A 27,642-nucleotide genomic window follows, 5' to 3' on the forward strand; every position below is an offset into this window, starting at 1 on the left:
GATAGACTTTATAGATACTACAATGTACCTACAAGGTATCCTAAATCTTCTTACTACACAGCCATTACCTTCTATTAAACATCTGAAATTTATAAAATCGGTACATGTACTAAGTATTTTAATTTTAATGGTTGATTTCATTTCCTCACTCCCCCCCCCACCCCCCCACTCTTCGAACCCTTTTTCAAAAAATATTATTTTGTTTATTTGTTACATAAATATACATATAAGATGCATCTATAATAAAAGACTTTGTTAAATTTCAAGATTTAAAGAAACACAACCATTCAAATGAAGCTTTAAGGCATGTGATTTTAATTTTGTTAAAAATATTACTTACAAAAACTAAATATCCTGTACAACCCACACAGAATCTAAATATCTTTATCTTTACGCCTTAAATTTCATTCACTGGCTTATCAACATTATTGGCTGAATTAAATATTCTTTAAAGGTTAACAATAGCATCTTCTATATATATAATGTATATAAACTTGAAAGTAACTATATCAACCACAATTCAAACAGATCATAGATCTACACAGGTAATATTACCAGAGATCACAGGTAGATAGTTCACACAGAGTTTCCTGTCTACCACACACCTCATGTTATATTAAACAAAAGTAAATATTTTATTGGGTAGGTGTGAGACGACAAGACTGGTTAGATGTTTGGTTAAAAAGTGTCCCACAGCTACTACAGGTAAAGACTAAGACTTCCAGTTCTTGTAAATCAGATCTCTGTTTCTCTCAGTGCCTTTTAAACATTCTCTATAAAATTATAGTAATGATGATCATTTAATAACAAAACAATATTACAGCATCTATCGAAATTTTCACAATCTGAGTTTGAAAAGCCAAAATCAACAAACATTACAATAAACAGGGTATGCACTTAATTTAATCAATTTGGTACATTAAGGATATGTATTGAATAATTCAAAAAGGAAATGTTAAGTAATTGTACATGTGCTAAAAATCTGAAAGCATGCCAATATTTATAAGCCTTTTGTTGGACATATGGCATGCTGTAAACAAATATGTTCGTTATTGATCTGACCTACTGACAGGGGGCATGGACATTATCATAACAGCTACCACAAGGTTTTATGGCTTATGTTCTGACGGGGGGCATGGACATATCAGATACAGCTACCACAAGGTTCATGGCTTATGTTCTGACAGGGGGCATGGACACATCAGATACAGCTACCACAAGGTTCATGGCTTATGTTCTGACAGGGGGCATGGACACATCAGATACAGCTACGACAAGGTTCATGGCTTATGTTCTGACAGGGGGCATGGACACATCAGATACAGCTACCACAAGGTTCATGGCTTATGTTCTGACAGGGGGCATGGACACATCAGATACAGCTACCACAAGGTTCATGGCTTATGTTCTGACAGGGGGCATGGACACATCAGATACAGCTACCACAAGGTTCATGGCTTATGTTCTGACAGGGGGCATGGACACATCAGATACAGCTACCACAAGGTTAATGGCTTATGGTTTGACAGGGGGCATGGACACATCAGATACAGCTACGACAAGGTTCATGGATTATGTTCTGACAGGGGGCATGGACACATCAGATACAGCTACCACAAGGTTTATGGCTTATGTTCTGACAGGGGGCATGGACATATCAGATACAGCTACCACAAGGTTCATTGATAATGTTCTGACAGGGGGCATGGACACATCAGATACAGCTACCACAAGGTTCATTGATAATGTTCTGACAGGGGGCATGGACACATCAGATACAGCTACCACAAGGTTTATGGCTTATGTTCTGACAGGGGGCATGGACACATCAGATACAGCTACCACAAGGTTCATGGATTATGTTCTGACAGGGGGCATGGACACATCAGATACAGCTACCACAAGGTTTATGGCTTATGTTCTGACAGGGGGCATGGACATATCAGATACAGCTACCACAAGGTTCATTGATAATGTTCTGACAGGGGGCATGGACACATCAGATACAGCTACCACAAGGTTCATGGCTTACGTTCTGACAGGGGGCATGGACATATCAGATACAGCTACCACAAGGTTTATGGCTTATGTTCTGACAGGGGGCATGGACACATCAGATACAGCTACCACAAGGTTCATTGATAATGTTCTGACAGCATTAGATATACACATCTGTCACATTAAATATTTATGACTACTTATTACAGGGATGTATAATGTATGTCCCTTCTAATTGCGATCATAAATATTTGAAATCTAAAGTAAGTTTATGAGACTGGTTAATTTTTACCATCTTCTTTGCAATATTTGAGTATAACCACCACGACCAATCATAATTACACAAAATCAAAATAATATTTCCCGAAGTAAATGCAAATATGTCAACAGAGATCAAGAAGACAGCTTTTTCCTTTCTAAACTGACAGCTCAACATACAGAACTCCTATAGATAGAGTGGAAGCATCTATAGCGGATAAATATATTGCTGGCCTGAATCAGATCGCTAGACAAGCCACACCTATAGACAAACTATTGATCTGTTTATGAAAACCTCAGCCAGATCAACATCCTTCTGTGGAGACATCCCTTAGCTGTGTACAGGTATTTTTAGATTCTGTATCAGTGCTGTAGCAGGTTTTCAGTAACATCTCCTGTCTTATCAGGTCCATAAAGTTTCATGCAGATTTCAGTTTTATCACAAGAATCAAAAAGCTAATTGAAAAATCTCCTGAATAAAGTAGATCAGTTGGATCATCTGTTTCAATAAACAAATACAAAACAGTGGTCTTGTAGTACATCTTTTATGACTTGAAGGTCGGTTAATCACACTTAAATTAGTCAGCTTCACAGCATACCACAAACTTGATTAAAACCTCAAGGCACTTGTACAAAATTAAAGGGAATACGATTCAGAGCAGGGACACCAGGTTTTGGTACATCAGTATATTATCATAGGTCTACCTGTGGGGTGGGGTTAAACCAGTACAGACATCATACCATAGAGTTGCCATAGGCTTGCAACTTGGTGTTTCAGTTCTATAGCTAAACAGCAATGAGGAGTCTGGACAACATCCAAAATCATGAGGCCTCCAAAACCTCATAATACCACTATTGTGTTGTATCACAATTCTTTCTCCTGAAGGCAATGGTATCATCATTACATGCTGTCTTAGTGTCAATTAACATTAAGCATATCAGTGTTGGCTATTAACACAACGTGTAGTTTGTTCCTTAATTCTTTCTTTTAAAATACCACTGCCAAATCACTTTGTCACCATGATGTTACCTGTTTCTAGGGTTTGTACTTTCATAATGTGATCTAAACAGTTTAAACCTTTCCAAAGGAGTCTTTATCAACATTATACAATAAAAATAACCCTGTACATTAAAGATAACCCTGTACAATAGAAATAACCCTGTACATTAAAAATAACCCTGTACAATAGAAATAACCCTGTGCATTAAAATAACCCTGTACAATAGAAATAACCCGGTACATTAAAAACAACCCTGTACAATAGAAATAACCCTGTACATTAAAAATAACCCTGTACAATAGAAATGACCCTGTACATTAAAAATAACATTTTGTACAATAAAAACAACCGTAGACAGCAGGGACGAAAAGATCATAATATCTAAGGCTTGTTTTTAAGTAAGTCAGAGTTCCCAGTCTACAGACCTGGTTATACCTGAAATATTTGTATATAAATAAGTCATTGAAGCTTAAGGAGGTTCTAGAGTAACACACACCTAAACTAAAACATCCTTGACACCCCAAAAATGTATGAGAAATACAGCATACACCCGATACTGCAGCTTTTAGTGACAAGGTGACAATGGACGGTGTCCTTTTGTGGGAGTTTCACCTTCACTTGGCCCAGCATCTGAATTTAGGTTGGACAGGTATATACTGGTAAACACTACACACCAGTACCCTACTGTGAGACGACACACAGACCAGGTAACACCATTTAACATGCCAGTAACCCTAGTTTTACTAAATACAATACACAGGTACAATGAGTACTAAACATCCAATTCATACATTGTTACACGAAGGATATACAACAATAAATAATGGATACTTGTATCACCTTGAACATTCTCAGGTAAAGGTATAATATTGTCACACAGTGGTGTACCCTACATCTGTCTGTGTATTCAATCAGAGCATACATCTTCATACCACTACATAAAAACTGATCTTTATAATTTTGATGCAAGTTATATTGCCCCTTAGTGAGTCATTTAATGGACAAAAAGCAAAGTTCATTCTCAAATGAATAAAAACCAATGTCACCTTGCCAATCTTGTCTCACAAACCAATTGTCTCTGTATTTGTCTACACAGCCATATATCAAAGATTTTTGAAATGTACATGGAAACCAAGAATTAGCATATTATTAAACTTATGATAAATCAAATTGTAAATCACCACCTAGATATATTGATCTGCTGTTGAAACAACTGAAGCAATAAACAGTTACTGGAAAGTGTTTTAATTCCCAGCTATATTACATAAGAGGTTATGTCAGATGTCGAAATCATCCAGCTATATGAATACATTGATGACAGTTTACTGCAACCTTTAGCTGATTTGTGGTGTTCCTAAGGCATTCTTAGGCCATGTAATATCGTCATATTGCAAATCTGAACATCACAAACAAACGTAAAATAAACTTTTCCCTTGAAACTTCAGAGTATTTTTGGGACTTGCGCAAACAGGAATCCACTGAATGTCCTGTTTTCTTAAGACATTTGATTTCAGTTTTATTGTTAAATTGGTGTTTCTACTTTTCTGTAAAGTTAATTTCTGTGTTTATTGCCCCATGTATGGCCAAGAGTTTCTTTAAGTAGCTGAGCCATGGGCTTCTTTGTAGGGAGTTAATGGCTACCACACTGAACAACATACTGGAGCCCCATCACATACCATTGAGGGCAATCAGGGTAAAGTGTCTTGTCCAAAGACACGACCACTACAACACACAGATTGTTTCGTTTCACACATTCTTGTGAAACGCAAACCACCCTGGGAAGTGAATCACAAATCATCATCTTTGTTTACTTGGAAAATCTTTTAAACTCATTTGTAAAAGTCTATATCATACATATATAATATCTGCATGGGAAATAAACATGAGAAGAAATGAGAAAAAGCTACTTTATCATTGAATAAACTAAATACTTATAACACTGATTGTTTTAACTTTATTTTACATCATCAAATTACAGAGGTTTCCAAATTTGCCAGCAGCTTAACGGAATACCATCCTTCTACGATACTGATCCTTCACTTACTCATTTCATGACATGGTATATAAGAAGATTTGTAGATAGGAATTATCAGGTATATTTTCAACATTGTAGGGAAGTCTTATGAAATTTACTGAAATTAACAACCTATTTTTGTTTAAATACCTGGATAAAACTTTAAAACCTTGCTGAAACCGCAGATATTAAAAAAACATCATAGGGCATTTATTCATACATGGTGATCAAATGTTTGATCTAACACATCATCAGCCTCTGTATCAGCACTACGGGCTACACTGGCATAATGTTTGTCTGGTGTGTTTACTTGGGAAACAAAAACTAGGATAAACACTCCTGTGTTAGTCCAGTGCATTTGGTGGGATTTGTATGAAACTGATGGTTTTATGCCTGAAACCTTGTATAGGTCTCCCCTCCATCTGTTGAATTCCAATCATACCATGCTGGCTTATACTGGTTGTGAAAGCACTAATACAAAGCTTGGTTAGGATATGATTAACACTGACTTTTAACAAAGTATTAGTCTGACATTTTCACAGTATATACACCAACCCTGATCTATGATGCTTTGGTATTATTCATGCAGAGTTGTAAATGTTTTATATAATACCTAAGCTGACCAGCCTTTCTATAAATCTTTGTGTATACAGATATATAGGTGGATAATATGTTAGTGATAAAGAAAACCTTCCCCCTCCCCAGCCCCACCCCACTCCCAGTGCTAGCACCATTAAGATATGGATGTAAACATGAATGTATGATAATCCACTCAAGTTGTATATTCCTGAAACAAACCTTACCCATCTGTACTGTTTTCTATATACAAGTAAAACCACCCCGAGGCATCAAACTGATTCCTCATTCTCTTAAAACCATTTCATGATCATTTTACTCCCAATGCTTCCAAAAATTAAATCTCATCCATTATTTTTGGTCCATGTACTTCTGACACAGGAAGTGCACATAGGAACAAGCTCTTCATTCACGGGAGTTCACTCAGTGTAAGCTGTGGCTATAGCTTGACCTTGGGGATAAAGTGATACAGCTTTAAAGAGCCAACTTCATATAAAATTCTCTCCCCACTCCTTGCATCCATGGCCACTACACTGGCCTGTATAACTAATGGTGAGTGTAGATTATCATCTTATAACTTGTTTTGCCACAACATGAAATCCACATCATTTAGTCCATCTCATAACGTATAGCAAGTTTTTTTCATAAAAAGATTTTACAAGCTAAAGGAATGATAAGCTAACAAAACAAATCACCAATTTTAAAAGCAAAAACTCAAAAAATTAATGTATGATATACAGTATGGTATGGTATAAGAATCAATATTGCTGTTTTCCCTCAAGAAAACTGTCAAAATTATAAGAAAAACTCTTTGTGTGCACTTTTTTTGCTGGTAAGAATTTTAATCAATACTGCCATGTAAGCATTTTTCGCCCAAGAGAGTTGTAGGGGATATTGTGGCCTGCATGTGTCGACACAATGGCTGGTATCTGGATACAGTACTATGACCTGCTGACAGTCAGGACTGCTGGTCTCTCCACATTACAGACAGTAGCCTCAGCATTGCTCTTCTGTTTGAAGTCAACAGCCTCTGACAATTAACGTCAGACCTCGTTATATCATAATTTGTACGATACAAATCTAGTGTTAATGCTTTTCCTTGCTGTATTGAATACAGCTGATCCTTTTCAAAATTATCCGACTTGTGATACATTTGTTCACTTTATATCACCAATTCAAATAATTAATGTCTAGGAGCTCAACCATGCTATCATGACCTCATCCCATTACAAACCAGAACACACCTTATACACACCAGTCAGTAGCGGTGTTCGATAATTTAACTTACAGTACCTAAAATCTTACAACTGAATAGGCATTCACACTATATACATTCTTAGTCATTGTTTTAGTGAATCAACAAAGCAATGTTTCAGATGGGAACTGATGTTCAGCCCATCTTTTTCCTTGTTACATATTGAAATTAAGATTTCACTAAATCTACATTTACTCTCATTTCAGAACAGATTACGCTATAGAAATTTACTTCGAAGTCTTATAATTGTTAGGTTACCATGGTTACATATCAATACAGGAAGCTGAGTTGGACAACCCTTGGTTAATAAATATATCATTATAAGAAGGCTGGGTTGGAAAACCCTTGGTTACATATCAGTAACAACAGAGGCTGGGTTGAAAAAACCCTTAGTTACTATATCATTATAAGAAGGTGGGTTGAAAAACCCTTGGTTACATATCAGTAACAACAGAGGCTGGATTGAAAAACCCTTGGTTACATATCAGTAACAACAGTGGCTGGGTTTGACTGAGCATGTCTGCAAATAAATAATTTATAACTAGAGACTGGAGACTGCCCTTAATTTTCCAATGACTGGTGATGGGAACAAATAGCAACAATAATGCACACTGTGGCTTCCAATCAGATCTGTATACACAATAGAGCAGCCAATCAGAAACCATAATACACACTGTAGTATCCAATCAGAAAATATAATACACACTGTAGTATCCAATCAGATCTGTATACACAATAGAGCAGCCAATCAGAAACCATAATACACACTGTTGTATCCAATCAGAAACTACAATACACACTGTTGTATCCAATCAGAAACTATAATACACACTGTAGTATCCAATCAGTAACTATAATACAAACTGTAGAATCCAATGAGAAACTACAATACACACTGTAGTATCTGATCAGAAACTACAATACACACTGTAGTATCCAATCAGAAACTATAATACACACTGTAGTATCCAATCAGAAACTACAATACACACTGTTGTATCCAATCAGAAACTACAATACACACTGTAGTATCCAATCAGAAACTATAATACACACTGTAGAAGCCAATCAGAAACTACAATACACACTGTAGTATCCAATCAGAAACTATAATACACACTGTTGTATCCAATCAGAAACTACAATACACACTGTTGTATCCAATCAGAAACTATAATACACACTGTAGTATCCAATCAGAAACTACAATACACACTGTTGTATCCAATCAGAAACTATAATACAAACTGTAGTATCCAATCAGAAACTATAATACACACTGTAGAAGCCAATCAGAAACTACAATACACACTGTAGTATCCAATCAGAAACTATAATACACCCTGTAGTATCCAATCAGAAACTATAATACACACTGTTGTATCCAATCAGAAACTATAATACAAACTGTAGTATCCAATCAGAAACTATAATACACACTGTAGAAGCCAATCAGAAACTACAATACACACTGTAGTATCCAATTAGAAACTATAATACACCCTGTAGTATCCAATCAGAAACTATAATACACACTGTAGTATCCAATCAGAAACTACAATACACACTGTAGTATCCAATCAGAAACTATAATACACACTGTAGTATCCAATCAGAAACTATAATACACACTGTTGTATCCAATCAGAAACTACAATACACACTGTTGTATCCAATCAGAAACTACAATACACACTGTAGTATCCAATCAGAAACTACAATACACACTGAAGTATCCAATCAGAAACTATAATACACACTTAAGTATCCAATCAGAAACTACAATACACACTGTAGTATCCAATCAGAAACTACAATACACACTGTAGTATCCAATCAGAAACTATAATACACACTTAAGTATCCAATCAGAAACTATAATACACACTGTAGTATCCAATCAGACTCTACCATGCATGCTGTGGAATCCAATCAAAAAGGTATATTGTAAAAACACACTGTTGTATCCAGGTAAAAACTATAATATGTACTGTAGTATCCAATCAGAAATTAATCCCCACTGAAGTATCCAAACAGAATCTTATTCACATCTCTCACTTTCAAGAATTTGAAATGAGCAAAATTCAATGTATAAAAGTATTCCTGTTACAGAGTTTGAGATAACAGTATTCAAATCAAATGAAGTACTTCTATGACAGGTTCAAATTGGATCATCTGTGCCATACTAATTAGGCTGAGTAGGTTTGCAGCACTGCAATCAAATAGATTGACAAATTTCAATAATGAATTCTACTCAAGATGGAAATTCGCCTTTCCTTCATATTTTTCTACAAGTTATAAGCTGTATCATAATAAATTATATCATATTCCTTATATCGTTTCTTTGAAGGTGTTTTGCTTTTTCCAAAAGCCTTCAATGGAGACATATATTGCCTTCTTATCTCTGAGGGTGGTATGGCTTAACTTGTTGTAGAAATTATCTTGATTATTAATAACAGTAGCCAACATTTCTAAAAAAGAACTTTTATAGCCATTAAATGATATTTTACAACATCAGAGGCATACATAGTAAACATCTCTAAACTAGCTATATGGTCTAATGAAGCAATGGTTTGTTTATTAGGATATGTTTGGTATGATCAGCCACAGTATGCATTCTAGGAGAACATCCTGGGTACTATCTTACTTTAAGATAACGATCACATTTTATTACATGCCTGACCTTATTTCATCTGACAGATGAAGACAAGATCAGGTAATATACATAGGCGTTTATTCTTAGCTGAAAAAATCATATTGCTTACCAAAGGGATAGAAATTTATTTACCTTCCCTCCTCTGGAAGCTCCACAAAGGTACTTAGTGGGTAAAATCAATAAATATTTGATACCATTATTCCTTTGCAAGTCTCCATGACTGTATACCGTAAAATCCCCATGTAATGTGTGCATTTTTTTTTTTTTATAGAAAATATCTGTTAAAAGTGGGGTGTGTGCACATTATGAAGCTATTTAATTTTCAAGTTTTTTTTTTCAAGATTCTATGGGGCTTCCATCATTGATTGTCAGGATTGTCTGGTACACAAAACTGATAAAAAAAAACATCACCACTTCTTTAAGAACAACAATAATAAATAAGATGATAACTGCATATTTTAATGCAAACTATTTGAGTCCATATCATGCAAAACCAGAACCAAGTGTTTAAAACCATGATAGCAGACATAAAACTAACGATCAGAAAAGGCAGTGCCCTTGATAGGCCATTGAAGAGTGGAAAATATGTCAATTAAAATGTGATTATCTTTTGAAACACTTACATGTTCAACTGTCAAGAAATTGAGAGTTTTCATTTTATTTTCCTATATGTCAGATATCATGACAAACCAGAAGCCATGAACACATGTCTGTTTCATGTATTTTGTTGGAAGTTAGCATTGACATATATTAGTATGCAGAGTGTGAATTGAGACCTATCATCAGAGTATGGATTTAATTTATTTATTGAAATTGGTCTTGTTGATGTTTATGAAGCATATCTATACGTCCAACAATAAAGAGGAAATAGTCTTGGCGCGATTATCTTACCAAAATGGGTAAATGTAACACTGTTCATTTGGCAATATACATATGCACGCCTGCAGTAGATTTTTGCTGTTCTATTCCATGCTTTGTATAAGAATTGCTTGAATATACAGAGTTGAGACATCAATTCAGGTCAGCTGGCACATGCATGATGTGACAGCGAGACTTGATAGAAAACTTGACTCCCAAAGATTGAAATTACCTGGTTTGGGTATTAATAAGTAGTTGATGACTTGTATCTGTGCTTTCAATACTGAACACTGTTGATTAGGCCCAGTGAAGACAAGTGTTTGTGTACGCAAGATAAATAAATAGGATAAAGTGTCTGATGTTAAAGAGAACAAACCAAAACTTTCTGAAACATTAGACAGGGTTTATTTTCCAGAATGAGACAAAAACAAATTTTGAGGGTAATAGTTTCAAGTTTTGGACATTATATCGATGGTTTGATGTGTTAGCTGAACATTCGGAGATCAATTTCTTGGCTTTTAGATATCGATTTTGACTGAATTTTTTGTTGTACACATTTTGCAAGCAGAAGCATTTTTGTTACTATTTTCAGCCCCGAAATGCACCTGCACACATTACACAGTTGTTCACATTATACAGGTTGTTACAGTAATTTGATAACTGTTATATTATAAGTACCCTTGAAACCGATTTCAATTAAGAGGTAATTACAATGAAAGAATATCACAACTTTACTTAGTAAACAAGGCATTGGAAAGGAGTAAATCTCCTCGCTACCATGAAGTCGTACTACATCTAAGATTTTCCATAAACAGTAACTGTGACCTTAAGGATGACCCTGGCATGCTGAAACACAAATTTGGTCTAGGTATTATGATACTTGACCAATGTGTGATGCTTGATTAAAATTGGTTGAGAAATAATAAAGTTGCTAGAGTGAGGACAAAAAGTGAACATATGTATGTGTATATGAACGAAAAGCTATATCCCCTCTGTAGTTGCCGCAAGGGGATAATATAATAATCAAAATATATCCTTGATAACATGTTTTTCCTTAACCATTTTGCAAGATTGTGTAATTTGATAACCATGTATGTTGTAAACAGATTATAAATTTGAGGTTATTACAATTGACGAATATCACATCAGATGTTGAGTAAGACTGCATCTGTGTCCAGTCACCTTTATCATCCAATGTTAACACTAGTACCAGTCATCTTAATGTAACTGGACAGAATCATCCAGATATTACGTAACTAAGTCTGCAGAGTCCTTGGTCATGTACCAAGTTGTTATTCTCACACAAAGTCAATTTGAACTATGATTTACATCCACTTTATTCAATGTAAGACAATTATGATCTATAATGATTGAATAAACTGGAAATCCACGAAGACATTTCATCCCAATTCCTGTATGCTATATGTGGATTGGAATCAATCATGAATTGGGAATCAACATCACTGTAGATTTTAGGTTACATAAACTTTGAAGGCCCATTGCCAATACAAGACTATAAAAAAAACTCATGCTGAAATCCAACACATGTTTTACTGAACATAAGTCTAACACTGGAAATCTATCAAGAACAATCATCTACATGTGAATATTACTACAACATAATAATACTCTTGGTATTCAATTTTTTTAAAACTCGAAGTTTAAAATCATCTGTCTAGATACTACAGTATACCATGTACATGCCATTATTTCAAACTTTCACATGTGTTCATCAGTGTTAATCTTGTGTGGATATCTAGAGCTCTGTCACATGACTCTGTGCCAGAGAAAACAGCCCGCAGTCTGTCGGAGAAGGGATTTCCATACACATCACACGGTCTTCTCTTTAGACATGATATCTTGTAAATAAAACTTGTGCTTTTCAGTGTGAAATGTTTTGCTGCAGACAAAATCACAGTATACAATATATATACAAAATAAAGGTAGGTAGAGGAGAACAAGAATCAAAGTCCTATCCTCTCAAGGACTTTAATTCACTAAGGTTTTTTTTTCTTCCTATCTTTTAACATAAAATATTAACAATATTATTTCCCTAATACACCATTTTACACAAGAGTCAAAATCTGAAATTTTTTTATGTTGCAGTAAATAGAATTACAACTTTAAGGTTAAATGAATTGATGGTGCCTTGACCAAACCTAAGTTTTTTTTCCTATTAGCATACCTGTAAGTATAACTGTATCACACATTCCTAAAATATTTGTTTTTTTCCTTGGAGTGACAATCGTACAGATCTAAGGTGGTACACATGTAATCTGGGTCACCACTAGATTTTGATGAATTGTGTTAATGTAATATACTTGTACAATACAAGTTACAGTAATTAGTACACACAATACACAGAGTTGTCAGTGAATAATTCAATGTCTGGAAACTGGCTCAATTAATTCTGTTTCAGAACCACCATGAAATACCAAATATTATATAATAGGAACATCTCATTGTTTTCATCAAAGTATTAACATTCAATGTTTACAATGTTTGTCCTTATTTACGTTTTTAACACCAACATCAGAACAAAGTTTTTGTTAAACGATATTTACAATGTGGTTTGTACTATTTATTACCAATTTCATGTTTATAAATGCACAACATTTTCGAAATTTGTGAATCTTTTCCTTTACAAGTCTTAACCACATCAGAAAAGCAGTGACAATCTGCTTGTTCAAATCAAGTTAGAATCAAATCTGTTTAGAGGTATTATCAATAAATTACGCTAAAAACCATAAATAAAAACATGTTGGAAATTATTGCAATTCAGACCAAAACAGCAAACCATTTTATATTGTCACTGCATGTTAAGATAAATATTCTAATACTTTAATTACTTTTAAGTTACAAAATGTTTTCCATCACAAATCTTATCACACATTCTATTAAGCTAGTGCCCTTTCCACACAAATTCTAAAGCAGCACATGTCAAGGGCAGTAATATATTGTTACAATTTAGATGATATTGCAGTACTTTTCCTGTCCTTTAATCAGGCAAACAGCAGTTTCTTCACCAGGGGAAACTGTTTACATTTATTCCAATGTTTTCAGCTGTAAATCAGGGCAAAATGCAAACACTTTGAGCTCCATTTTATCAAATCTATAAAAATCTCAATAATTCCTTAACTAGCATTTGACATTTACACACCCTGCAGATCAGATGTCAACACAAATGTGCATGCTTAAGTGGCATGTTATGTCTCTATATAGCTGACTACTTGTCCCTACTTAAATACTAATATTACTGTATACATACATCATCTTGTTATAAAATAAGTGATACAGGAACCCTTCGTGGTTACACATAGGACATAAACTGTTTACTAGTTGTGTGATCATCTCAAGTCTCCATCATTTTCATACTGACATGGATGACACCTCACAAATTATTTTGGGAAGATTAAGAAAACAAGGAGGGTTAAAAAAAACAGGGGAAAACACAGTTTTGTACAACTCTCAGTTTATCACTCAGCCACATTCTTCTAAATATATATACATGAATGGGAAGTATTTAGCTGCCAGATAATTTTATGCTCCAATAAGCACAGAAATCTGATCAGGTTAAAGGTCAACATAATTGCATAAACTCTATCTTGTCTAGCGGAGTGTTCTATTCATCACATTCTTGGTTCAATTCACCCAGCATATTTTTCAGATATTCTGTGTATATATACCACAAACTGACTCAGCACTGTTTGATGTTTTATATTTTAATGCATAATTTCTACCAATATCAACATTCTTCGATATATTAAAATCGTGTAGGAAACAGGGAGTGTGGAATCAAATGAAGGCCATTACAAGGCTAGAAATAATACAGAATTAATGTTTTCATCCATCAACATATTCATCAAAACTTTGTCAGGATCTAAAATGTTCTCAACAAAAATAACGAAGAGATAGGCCACCAAGTGATAAGACAGAAACATCCTCAGTGTGATCCTAGTTCAAGCAAGCACATATGAAAAAAAAACTAATTGTCTACCTCATCTGGTCATATGTTCCGTCCATCCATTGAAGTACTTGGTAGCCTTACCAATTCTCACTAATCATTAAAATGTACCTGCTTGTCGACATCCTTTGAAGAAGGAGTGAATGACCTGAGACAACCTTGGTCCTTCAACATATTAGGATTCCATCAATTAGATAACAAACTGTCTGATCATGTGTGCACAGTTGAGAGCGGTATGAGTTATGAAAATACACCTGTGAGGATGGATAAGGGTGCAAATGTGTACCTGTGTGGGAGGATAAGGGTACAAATGTGTACCTGTGTGGGAGGATAAGGGTACAATTGTGCACCTGTGTGGGAGGATAAGGGTACAATTGTGTACCTGTGTAGGTGGATAAGGGTACAATTGTGTACCTGTGTAGGTGGATAAGGGTACAATTGTGTACCTGTGTGGGAGGATAAGTTTACAAGTCTTAATTTTGAAGGTGGATAAGGGTACAAATGTGTACCTGCATCACTGGGGATAAGAGTACAAATGTGTACCTGTGTGGAGGGAGGGGGAATAAGTATACAAATGTACCTGTCACTGAGGGATAAGTACACAAATGTACCTGTCACTGAGGGATAAGTACACAAATGTACCTGTCACTGAGGGATAAGTATACAAATGTACCTGTCACTGTGGGATAAGTATACAAATGTACCTGTCACTGTGGGATAAGTATACAAATGTACCTGTCACTGAGGGATAAGTATACAAATGTACCTGTCACTGTGGGATAAGTACACAAATGTACCTGTCACTGTGGGATAAGTACACAAATGTACCTGTCACTGAGGGATAAGTACACAAATGTACCTGTCACAGTGAGATAAGTACACAAATGTACCTGTCACTGTGGGATAAGTATACAAATATACCTGTCACTGTGGGATAAGTACACAAATGTACCTGTCACTGTGGGATAAGTACACAAATGTACCTGTCACTGTGGGATAAGTATACAAATGTACCTGTCACTGAGGGATAAGTATACAAATGTACCTGTCACTGTGGGATAAGTACACAAATGTACCTGTCACTGAGGGATAAGTACACAAATGTACCTGCTTAGGGGGAAATGGGGAATAAATGTACCTAGTTTTCCACCTCACTAAAACCCCTACACACTCCCAACAGGGCCAACAAGAGTGAATAATATATGCTAAAAGCTTGTTTCACAATTATTAAAAAATGAATAAAGTTTACATTATGTTACACAAATGTACCTATGTGAGGGAAGAATGCAAATGAACCTTTGTGAGAGTATAACGTACCTGTGTAGGAGGAAACACATAAACGTACCTTTGTGGATGGATGATGGAAAAATTTGGTATATTATTCTAATATCGGTTTTGAAGAATAGTATTTGAATAGGACAATGATATATTAAAATATTCATTTTCACAAAATTATAAACATTTGGAACATTCATCCGTTTCTGTTGACTAATTATCCAATTTTCATTCTGAATAGAATTTTGTCAGGTAAATCATCAAGAAGTGAAAAAAGTTGCACACCTGTATGATTCACGATGACACCAATTAACCTATCACGGTCTCAGGAAACCCCTATCCAGGTAAATTTTGTACCTCCTGCTCTTAAATCAAGATCAAAGCCGCACCTGTAATATTGTTGTGAAAGGTCTTACAACATTGTTGGTCACTTCAAGTAACAGCATAGCACTATAATAGTAAAGATAGTAAAGAGAAACAAGAGGACAGTTGGTCACATTTCAGATGTATTCAGCTAGATTTGGCATTTTCCGACATGGAAGGGGGATCCATACAGTGTGCAACAACATGATAAACAAGAACATCATAGATATGATCTATGAGGATGAGGTGAAATGGGCAACAGCTAGGTTACATGGATCAGGCAAAAATTGTGAAGGAAAATAGGCTGAGAGCTATTATTGCAGGTTTATAAAAAGCCACTGGCGGAAATAAAAAACACAGGTGTTTTTTTTGCCTTCAAATCAGGTAATGGACAATTATTAGAATAAATATGGTATTCCCCTCTCCTGATATAGGGATGCAGTTCTGAAATCCATCTACTCCAAAGAGATATAAAAAAATTAAAAGAATATCTGAATAATTATGACTAGGCGGCTGATTAACCAAAACAACACTTACAATATAAATATTAATACTGTAATAAGTGGTTTTAAGTATGGAATTACAAACAGGAATGTTCTCAAGTAATACATATAACCTTCATCCTGTGTAACACCGGCTTCAGTTCATCATAGTACTTTATAATTAAGCTTTGGTGTTCAGCTCCAGGACTTAGGTCAGGCTGTATCCTAATCATGGATGATAAATAAAATACATATTTATATATGTATCTCCACTATCCTGTCTCCGTATCTTTCAATACCAGACAAGACCAAACAAAAATTAGTATTCTAATCTATTGTATGTATATATACACATATACATACCTTTATTTGTCATATATGATATGATGGTTGGTCTGTTTGATTTTTTGTGTGGTAAGTCTTGCTCACCAATTCAACAATGTCTGATGGCGACCAAGTCATCAATGTATGCTGAGCTGTAAAAATCTTGCTTGACACATGTACATGAAATATGTAATAATTTCAATTAAGTTCTCAGAAAATGTGAACAAATGTAAACACCTAATCTAAAATCAATGATTCACTTCCCAACTAAGAAATCCTTTGTAATTCTGGAAATAATATGTTCAACTGAGTGTTACAAATTAAGGATTAACTTCAGAAGAATAAGTATTGAGGATAATCAGAAAGCATGTTATATACATTTCTGGCAGCAAACCGACACAATCCTTACCCACATGATACATCGTATAGTCAAGTTAACCGCAATGATGAAAACATGCTTTACTTAATCAAAGCAAGTATTGAATCACTGAAACCAAAAAAACTCACCTTAATAAAACCTGCTATAGTGACAGTGTTAATAAAGAATTATTTTTTTCAAACTAGCTCAAATCCTTTAAGTCAACATTTCTGTATCACACATTTTACTTATAAAAGAAACAGGTTTTTACTTTGTATAATGGCATGCAGCCATAAAGGTTTTTTTTTCATTAAATCTTCTATCAGGTCTAAAATAGTATCATGTACAGAGGAAGCTACAGCAAGCATTTCCTGTGTTTATATCACACATATAACAACAGTTCTCTCGTCATGATATAGTTGGGCATGTGCTACACCCGTTATGATGCAACACATTAATGATAAAAACCACTGCCAAACATCTTCTCCTGATCTAAAGTGATGTCAACAATACCCCCTCCCCAAAAGGCTGGAAGTATCAACTATTACAATGTATCATCCATCTTATATTTCACGTATCTTGCACACATATTAACATTTTGCTGACATGAAATATCCAGTGCTTTACAGCCAAAAACATGTTGATGCCGACAGAAAAGTTTTGTACTTGGTAATAAATGAGAAAACAACTCTTAATTTGTCAAAAATCTTTTTATAATTTGCAAATTAAGACGTCACTGCTTCAATAAATTGTAAAACTATAATATGTCTATAAGACAGGAAATGTCTCTGCTCACATGCATAGTATAACTGGTATTGACTTAAACTTTTCAACCTTGATTGATGATTACCTTAATATGAGATGCAGAGCTTGATGCTATAATATTGTAGGTGTAAATATGAAAATATCTCAAGGTAAGACATTGATGCAAAAAGAGAGGATATGATTGATGGACAAAGGTAACACTATTCCTCCCTGACTCAAAATATAAATAATAGGAGGCATGTTGACACTGATTTCAATGTTGTATGATGCAATCATTATATTTATGCAAGTACAGGCAATGTGTTAAGTTAATCACATCTATAATACATATCTATACTATAACCATGCTATCATCAAACTTACTCAGCCATTAATGACATGTGTGTTTATTAGTAGGAGGTGCCTGCAGGTGCTCCTGCTAATGGTTCGCACATTATGTAATATTGGACTTCATACTATTAATGACACAATGTGGATATCTGTACTACTCAATACATAGACTGCAATTGTTATATAGGTTAATTATTACATGTTCCAAATCAGATGAATGACTATTCAATCGAAATAGTCATAACTGCAAGAAAGGTACTGTATTATGAAATATAGGTATAATATAAGACATTGATCAATATCATTACTCCATGGCAAATTATCTGTATAATCTATGTCAATGGTACTTTCAAAAAGCAAAATTAAAGATGGTTTAATTATAAAGAAATTTTCCTCCACACCCATCAGAGAAAAAAAGGCCATAGGACTTTTAATGTCATCTGTCTTCAAAGACTCCCTGGCTGCCATATCAAAGTTTTGACAAGGTCATAAAATAACAAGACTTTGTTGGCTACCTTTCCTGAACATTCCAACTCAATGACACCAGTGGAACTGGAGAAGAAGTTTAAAATATATTTTTTAAGAAGGCAGCCATCTTGGATTTCAGGGTGACCTGAAAAATAGCATCACTCGGTCAGGACCATCTCAAGATCATTTAAGAAAAGTTTGAGCTCATTCCCACTGGTGGAACTTAAGAATAAGTTTTAAAATGTCAAAAGTTTATGCATTGCGCACAGTGACAGACTAAGCAATGGCTGAAAATCCCACTTTGCCCTGACTTCGCACCAACAATATACTCAAAACCACTTGTACTGCTCAATTTTGATAATGATTTCTTCAGTATTTTTGACAAGTACATGACATGTTTATGCCATGAATCTAAATCTTTATTAATGTGACATAATTTTAATTTCATAGATTTATGATGAGGGGTATCCATAATAGTGATTGGCTATTTTCAATTATCACATTCATTTTTGAAGTCTTGTTATTAGAGTAGGCCATATATATCACCAACCATGCTACACTGAACATTTCTCTCTCATTCAATCCATAGAGTATAACACTTATAAGCCATAGGTTCTGGGTTAAATCCCTGAAAGGAGAACATAGACAAAATTTGGACCTCTGTGATATATAAAAGGAAAGAACTACTGTAGCCCAACATACATTTCTGTTACCTGTGGAAATGTCAAGTATGAATTCTTAGACAAATGTACCGACATATTGTTAAATGACCATCCACTATCACCTAGATATATTTTAAAACATCCCCTCCCACAAAGTCTGTGGATCTGCTGTTTGTTGCAACATATTAAGAACCCATTCGTGTGCAATATGGGAAAAGTGAAATGGGATAAATTAAGACTTTACTGTTATAAATTTGACCTGTATATATACCGCACCTAACAATTTGATAACGACAACTTGGTCAGAGAGCACATATTCAGCCAGTCATTTATGAATAAGTAATTCTCAAACAGATGCCAACAATAAATGTGTTTGAATCTTAATCTGTGGATTTCTTTCCCGTTTGAATTATTTCAGTAATAAGTAGATCTAGATTGCAAGGCGTACTATTAATATTCCAAGAAAAAAAATAGAAATATGTAGTATTTGGTTAGGAATTTCTAAGATTATAGTTCTACCATAAATACATTAATAACTAAATTATTGTCAACAAGGAAAATATTTTGCCTGAGGTTGAGAAAGTGATTTCTAAAATTTTAACTATTTCACGATAGTATAGTTATAACATCTAAGTTGAAGATTTTAAGGTCCCATTTAAATTAATCATAACATTTCCATGAACCTGATCATTGCTGTTAGCTAATATGATATGGATACAAGTACATATGTTCACATGCAAATAGCACTCTCTCCAGTAACGATTCATGCAAGATTCGACAACTGCAGATACTGTATGGCCACATTGATTAGAAATGCAGACATTGATTACCAGTCAGTGGGGAATGGGTGTAGTTTTATGATGTCTCTCCACATCACGTGTTTTACGTTGACATCTACGCTTATCGTTTCTGTATGTGTTTAAAATATGAACAATATTCTTGCACAATAAATCTTAATGAAATATATATGATGTTCATTGTCAGGTTCCCCAGTACGTCGGAAGATTCCTCATTCGCCGGCAGCAGAATCGTGTGACCAACTTCTGTATGCATTATTTGTTTACAAATGGCTTCTCCACTTGCTCCGCTGTAATTTGCAGCGTGTTGAAATGTCAAATTATTTCATGAAAATTATTTGTAAAGCTAAATAAACTCAATTTTACATACCTTCTATGCAGACGACGTGCTCTCGAATCTGCTGCTGTATTAACTGGTCAGGGATAGCATCTATTAAATCATAAATAGCGTAGATACTCGGGTGTACGCTCTCGAATCGCTGAATCTCCTGACGAATAGCCAGGGAATTACTAAGGTATGGCTGCATCGGACTCCTCGAATTCATTGTCGAATACACATTCTATCATCTTTTTCTGACAACTGCCATGTTAAAGTTTTCCTACTACGATAATATTAAAAGAATTTCATCGATAATATTCCGTTTTCAGTGGACAACTTCAAGATGGCTCTGTAATGATGCGCATGTGCGACTGTGGAAAATGTTACATGCGCAACCTTTTCACGCTATTTCCGGTTTACTTCCTGGTTAAGGGTTTCGACACCGGCATAAGGCATCGCGACAGAGCTGACAAATCTGCTGCAATAGTATTAGTAAATAACTTATTAAGATCAATTTTTTCAGGTAAGTATTTATCTGCGATCGTGACCCATAAAACGAAGTTCTGAAATAATGAATGATATCGCATTAATATGTGGAGGTGCTCTGGGCGTATCAGAAGTGGTACAGTGGTTGTAACAAGGTTCAGCTACTAACAGGAAATGAGCAATGGCGAGAACATCCGAATATCATTGGCAGAGTTTTTTCTAATTGATATATTTATAATCTTAGCGTGTGAAAATTTGTCAAATCGCTTGTGTATATGTTTTATTATTATTGTACAAAAATAGGCGTTCTGGTGGTACCGAGCTAGGGTTCATCATTTGCAAAGTATTAGTACTCAATATTGTTCTGTTTGTTTAATTTTTCATCAAGTTACAATTTTTTACAAAGTGTCATGACGCTTGTTTTTATTTTCTGTTTCTTTTTTGTATATTGCATAATTGATAATATTTTGTATTGTTGAAATTTGAAGAAAACAAAATTAAACCTTAACTAAAGTTGTTGACCCGTCTCCGTCAAGGAATGTCATGTACTGTGACTTGATCAACTTTCAAAGGTTCATAACATTGTAATTATAAAAGTGTTTAAGTTATCATTTAGGTTACCTCCTTAAAAGTCGAACAGCTTTCTGTATCAATAGGACATCAGATTTATGACAGTCCACATAATATAAAATAATACATTTGATCTTAACATCAGTTGATTTTACATTAATGTCTTTCCCCTCTGTTACCGTTCCTCTCAATTTACTGAAAGGTCTGACTGACAATACATTTCAATTATTTGACTTGCAATTGATAGGCAGTCAGCAGTGTCGTCAGCTCTTGTCACTTACTGTCTTATCAATTCTGCATGTCTGACTTTTTCTTTTACCATCATCAGATGGTTGGCTATCTAAATCAAACTCCATGCTTTTTTTTCTTGTCCTTGAACAATTATCACTTTAACTATTTCTTGGGAACTAGTAGATGGATCATTCTAAAATTTCACAAGTAGACTCTCCATAGTCCCTCATTGTGTACAACAATGACAGACATGTGACCATATTGCATTTTGAAGGTGAAATTTGTTATCACTATTGTTTGAGAAAAGAGACTGGATGAGTCCTCCTCAAATTTTATGTGTAGACTCCCTAGATTGTATGTTAAATTTGGGATCAATTGCAAAAACATTGCTAACAGGTGGCCATATTGGATTTTGATGTTTGAAGTCTGCTCTCACTTAATTGAGAAGTACAGTTCAAATGTAGGTTCCCCAGGGTCCCTAGTGGTGCACATTACATTTGGAGACTAATTAAAAATAATAAAGTGACTAACATTCTGGATTTTAATAGCTTTAACTTGTTATCACTGTTTCTTGAGAAGAACTGGATGGAGCATTGTTCAAGGTCATGTTCATGGTCTCTGTTGTGCTTATTTTGGAATATGTCAGCTGTATTATCATTCTCAATATTAATATGTTCCTCTGGGTCCCTGTTTGTGCATAATTGATCGCTATTTTGAGGGATAGTGAAAAAAGAAAAAAATGAAAGACATGATCAAATTGATCAAGAATCAATTAAGATTATACAATGGTGGGTGCCATGATCCCTCTTGGATCTCTTGTGAAAGTAGGTGACACTTAGGTAACTTTTATTGTGAAATGTACACTCATACCAAAAAGTGTAATTCTTGGGTAAGGGCCCTTTTTAGATAATATCTTGGATAAGCTTTATATATGATGTGATACCTCAACCTTAATGGGTCCACTGATTCTTGGCTCTACGAAGAACTGCTGAAAATTGAACTACCAATAGGGAGCAAAGGTTAAAGTCATCAGGATGCCATTTATTTAATTTGACACTGATTTGTCTGATCATTTATTGAATCATGAAACATTTGTGGTTACAGGCACGACAGTATGGATGTTAATCATGAAGTAAAACTCTTGGTGAGGGAGCTGAAACGTCTAGCTGACGGAAAAAAGAGTAAGTTTGGGACATTCATTATTATAAATTACTTATCAATATTCATTACCAACTATTGCATTCTTTATTTCATAATTTTAAAGATTTTTGGCAAAAGTTTATACATTTGATTCAAGAATCATGTCATATTGTTCAATTTTTATTCCTAAGATATCAGTTTCCTCCTGAAGGAGTTTAGAATCCATTATGGGAATGTGACAGTGAACATATATGTTATGTGTATAAAACAGGGTACAGTCCTTACTAGGTCAGAAGGGTGTGGAATTCACAAAATAGGATTTAGTCTAAGGATTTTGCTTTAAGAGTTATTTAGTGAAAACCATTTCTGGGTGCGATAGTTCAGCCAGTTAGTGTGTTGATCTATGTAACCTCAGATGAAGGTGTGAGGTGCAGGAATTGATGTTTGCTGCCTTTGAGGGTTTGTGTTTTTCCGAAAACTAAGAAACGAACCAGTCTATGCTGGTGTGACTGCGATTGTGTGCAAGATCCAAATCGATCTGGGTGGCATGTTGTTCAGTGTGGCAGCCACCAGCTGTTACTTATAGGCCACTTTTCAAAAATGACCCTGACTGTCCACAGAGTGATAACCAAATTAAACACAAACCTTCAGGATGTTACTCTGATATGCATATTTACATATTAAAGAGAAGTTAAACATGGAGTGAATCTACAATTTGTTAAGTTTGTGATTCACTTAGAACAGCACGGTCAAGTGCTCTGCTGGTTTTGTAAAATTTTGTCAAACACATGAACTGATGTATCAATACTTTAACCAGTGTGGGGTTTCCTTGTATCATATTAGGGTTGTGAAGAGGGGATTCCTGTTATACTGTTATTTCAAAATTATTCATGTTATGCTCTATTCAATGCTTTTTATGTCATTTATTAAGATTGTCAAACACAGATTCCCAAAATACTTGTGTTCAAAGTAGCTTTCCAAGTAGGGTTTTTTTCTGAAGTGGTAGAGTTCAATTAAACAAGAGGTGTATGATTTTTGACACTATGATTTATCATTTAATGATAGTGTACCATGTAACAAGTCACCTGCCTAAACTGTTTAGGATAGTGTTTCAAATCCTTGATTAACAAATAGGTTATTTTCTCTAATACAGTTATCGACTCTGTTAGAAGTAATATTCTAGATTGTTTAATGAATTATTATTTTTCAGATGCAGATGGGAATTACGTTGTAAAATTTGGTACACTTTTCAATGATGACGATTGTGCCAACATGTTTGAGGCCCTTGTTGGAACTCTTCGGGCAGCAAAGAGAAAGAAGTACATCACATACAAAGGAGAGATGTTACTCCAAGGAGCTCATGATGATGTGGACATTGTACTTCTGGTAGAGGAAGTAGAATGATACAAAATCAGACCTAGGATGCAACACAATTTCAGGAACAAAATATCTGTTCTATATTATGTGACAATTTGCAATAAGATCATTATGTGAGGAATAATTTGTAGCTATGCTTTAAAAAGCGTTGTTCAGTGGCTTATATTAACTGTTTACAATCATTGAGATTACAGAAGCACTTCCATGTTGTTGGATATAGGATAACTAACATTTAAAAACATACCTGTCCTGCTATATTAGGTGCTTATGTTGGTTTGATAATCATTTTTTGAAGGAATTATTAACATGAGTCCCGGACACCAGTTTTAAAATTTTGGTGCATTCCAATACCAAGAGATACAGCAGGGTCTCACAGAAAAAACATGAGTCAATGACTCAAATATCTTGAGTCCCAAAAATCACTGTTCAATTTTTAAAGTTTTATTTTTGTTTGGTATTTACATTTACATCTTTATGTGCTGAGGGATCAGGTTTTTTGTCAGCAGCACACAGAATTTTTCAATGGTTAAAAAAGAAATATTTGATTGTGTTATTTTTTGTATCACTATTGATGTTGGACAACGTTGATTTCCTTTCAAAAGTTGTTGTACAAGTACAAAAATGTCTGTAATTGGAGAGATACTGTGTCTGGTTGAGTTAGTGTAGAAGTGATTTCTCTACTAAGTAAGTAGTAGGGGTTTTCTCCCTAATTCTGAATTTTTGATGATATGCATGTCATGTGTCCAGGCAATGTTCTACAAGATCTCAATATGACATGGATTTTTGTGATATCAATTGTTCCATGTGATATCATTTTAAAGTTGTGCAATGTGATATATATTGTATCTTTAGTACCATGCTTACAATTACAACGATATTGATAAGTTTTTCTTAATTCCACATTCATGTGCCAATACAAGTGCTGAAGGTTGTAGAAGGGTACATCAGTGATCCAGTTAATTTCTTAACCCTGTTAAAGGAGTAATCAACAAGGAAGGGGATTCAAATGTGTACTTTCATTTTCACGATTCGCAGTTTCAGATACATAACGAAACTGTAATGTTTGTTTTGACTGATCTAGCCCTGTTGTGTTTGAGTGACATAAAATGTCATTAATGAAACGTTATTGCGTAAGATCAAATATCTACTTAATCAGCCCCAGAGGGGTTTACAAATAGATTAATCTAAAACACATATATACTGTACTGTGCTTATTCAGCAATAAGCTTAGTACTGATAACAACCTCACTCTTATCGTTTAGACTCCAGAAGAAACATCAGGTGTGTACAATGATAGAATAAGCCCACCTTCCTACTTCTATTCATGAGTTAGGTGTTGGCCCCTGGACTTATTGTCCTGTAATAAGACCACCTTCTACCCTAACTCAGAAGTTAGGTGTTGGTCATGTGTACTTATTGTCTTGTGATAAGACTACCTTCTACTTTAACTCAGAAGTTAGGTGTTGGCCCCTGGACTTATTGTCCTGTAATAAGACCACCTTCTACTTTAACTCAGAAGTTAGGTGTTGACATCTGGGCTTATTGTCCTGCAATAAGACCACCACCCTGCTATAAGTCAAATATTAGGTGTTGGCCTCTGGGCTTATTGTAGGTTAAATACAGTAAATTAACTGGCTCACTGGTTTTGATATTACATGTGTCAAAGAATGTCGTCAATACAATTCAAAAGGATGTCAACATGATGATTTATCTGGTAGATATAACAAATGTCATTAAGGAAGACTTGGTACTTTATATTTTGATACCTACCTGGAAAAGTTTATACATGTACTTTGTGCTGTATTTTGAACCATGTTTACATTCACACTTGGCATATATCATTGTTATGCCATGATATTAATTCACACAATATACTGTACATGTTGATTTTGTTACAGAATCTTTATTTTTTGAAAGAACGTTGTTCTGTGATTTGATAAGGGGAACAAACATATGTTTTTGAGGTTTTCCCCCCCACTCCCCAAAACAGCCATCCGTGGAACCCATGATAATTGGAAAGTATTTTGTCTGATGTCCTGAACAGAGAATACATACTACCTATCTTGTTAAGTTTGGATTATTCAAGCAGGGATATTTCTGAGTGTGATTTTGGGATTTATTGCATGTTTTTTTTCTCCCTCACAAATGCGTTTGGCATTTACATAATTAAACATAAAATCTCCATCTTATTCCTTTCAAATTTTAAAATTCTCTCCTGATAGTGAGGACCCAGAATTATCCCTGGAATAACAGCAAACAGAAATACAGGCTTGAATATTCATGTATCTTTACAAGGTGAATTTTATCACCTTAAAAAAAAAAAAATAATTGATGAGGACTGTAATTTGACTAAATCATTTAATATTAGAATATCCTACAAGTACAAAAAAATTGAAACCTGCAATAATTTGCCTTCTCATGAACTTGTGCCTTGTCATTAAATACCTTTTGGTTTTTATCAGTTTGATACTCATTTAAATTTATTGATTTTTGATCTTTATATAAATGATTATTTTTTGGAAATTTATTTTAGGTACATACGTCTATTCTACAGAAGCAGTATCATACATTCAGTATTCACAGAAATTTCAGAGTAACAAGTTACCTCCCTTCATATAAAAACTGAATGTTTTCAAATGCTTTGCTTTTGAAATTAACTCTAATCCTTAGATATTGTTTTAAACCAAACATGATTAACACAGGCTTTTGGGTCATGCATGGAAACCACTGTCTCTCTTCATTAACTGAAATCTATGACTGAATGAATTGATGGCAACTGAGAAATTAACTTATTTTCAATGTAAGGGAAATGAAGTGTGAGCTTTGCCTCAAAATCAAATATTTACATTGAAATAAAAACAATTCTTCTTGTTGCAGTTTTGAGATTTTATTTTGTGAATCAAAAAGTTCAAAAGGTTTTTGCACAATAATGTTTTCAGGAGCACATTTTCTGATATGCAATATTACATACAAAGTGTATGTGAGCGTCATGCCCCAACATGAAATACTTTTTATATTTGTCGTTTTTAGAGCTCTCTGAGCTACAGGTAACTTTGGAATGTTGAGGTCAGGAAGAAGAGTTCAGGTGAAAGTAATCCATTAAATGTCTAGTTAT

General features: G+C 34.6%; 2 protein-coding genes across 11 annotated transcripts in view; one reads left to right on the top strand and one right to left on the bottom strand.

The window, feature by feature from the left end:
• The window catches only part of LOC132558549 (arf-GAP with GTPase, ANK repeat and PH domain-containing protein 1-like), a 98,856-nt gene extending 77,824 nt beyond the window's left edge, over positions 1-21,032 (bottom strand). For all 10 annotated transcript variants that reach the window (XM_060223135.1, XM_060223134.1, XM_060223131.1 and 7 more), the window contains exon 1: positions 20,775-21,032. In XM_060223135.1, the coding sequence (XP_060079118.1) occupies positions 20,775-20,949 (175 nt within the window). In that variant the 5' untranslated portion in view covers positions 20,950-21,032. The remainder of the gene's footprint in view (positions 1-20,774) is intronic.
• Positions 21,033-21,163: 131 nt separating this feature from the next.
• Positions 21,164-27,399, top strand: LOC132558519 (costars family protein ABRACL-like). Its single transcript, XM_060223087.1, has 3 exons — positions 21,164-21,246; positions 23,115-23,191; positions 24,361-27,399. Exons 2-3 carry the CDS (start codon positions 23,125-23,127, stop codon positions 24,552-24,554), a joined length of 261 nt encoding a protein of 86 aa, XP_060079070.1. The 5' UTR covers positions 21,164-21,246; positions 23,115-23,124; the 3' UTR covers positions 24,555-27,399.
• The last annotated feature ends 243 nt before the right edge of the window (positions 27,400-27,642 follow it).

This window comes from Ylistrum balloti, unplaced genomic scaffold, assembly GCF_031769215.1.
Source record: "Ylistrum balloti isolate Yb309-2 unplaced genomic scaffold, AGI_CSIRO_Ybal_v1 Utg370794, whole genome shotgun sequence".
In the NCBI taxonomy this organism is placed as follows: domain Eukaryota; kingdom Metazoa; phylum Mollusca; class Bivalvia; order Pectinida; family Pectinidae; genus Ylistrum; species Ylistrum balloti.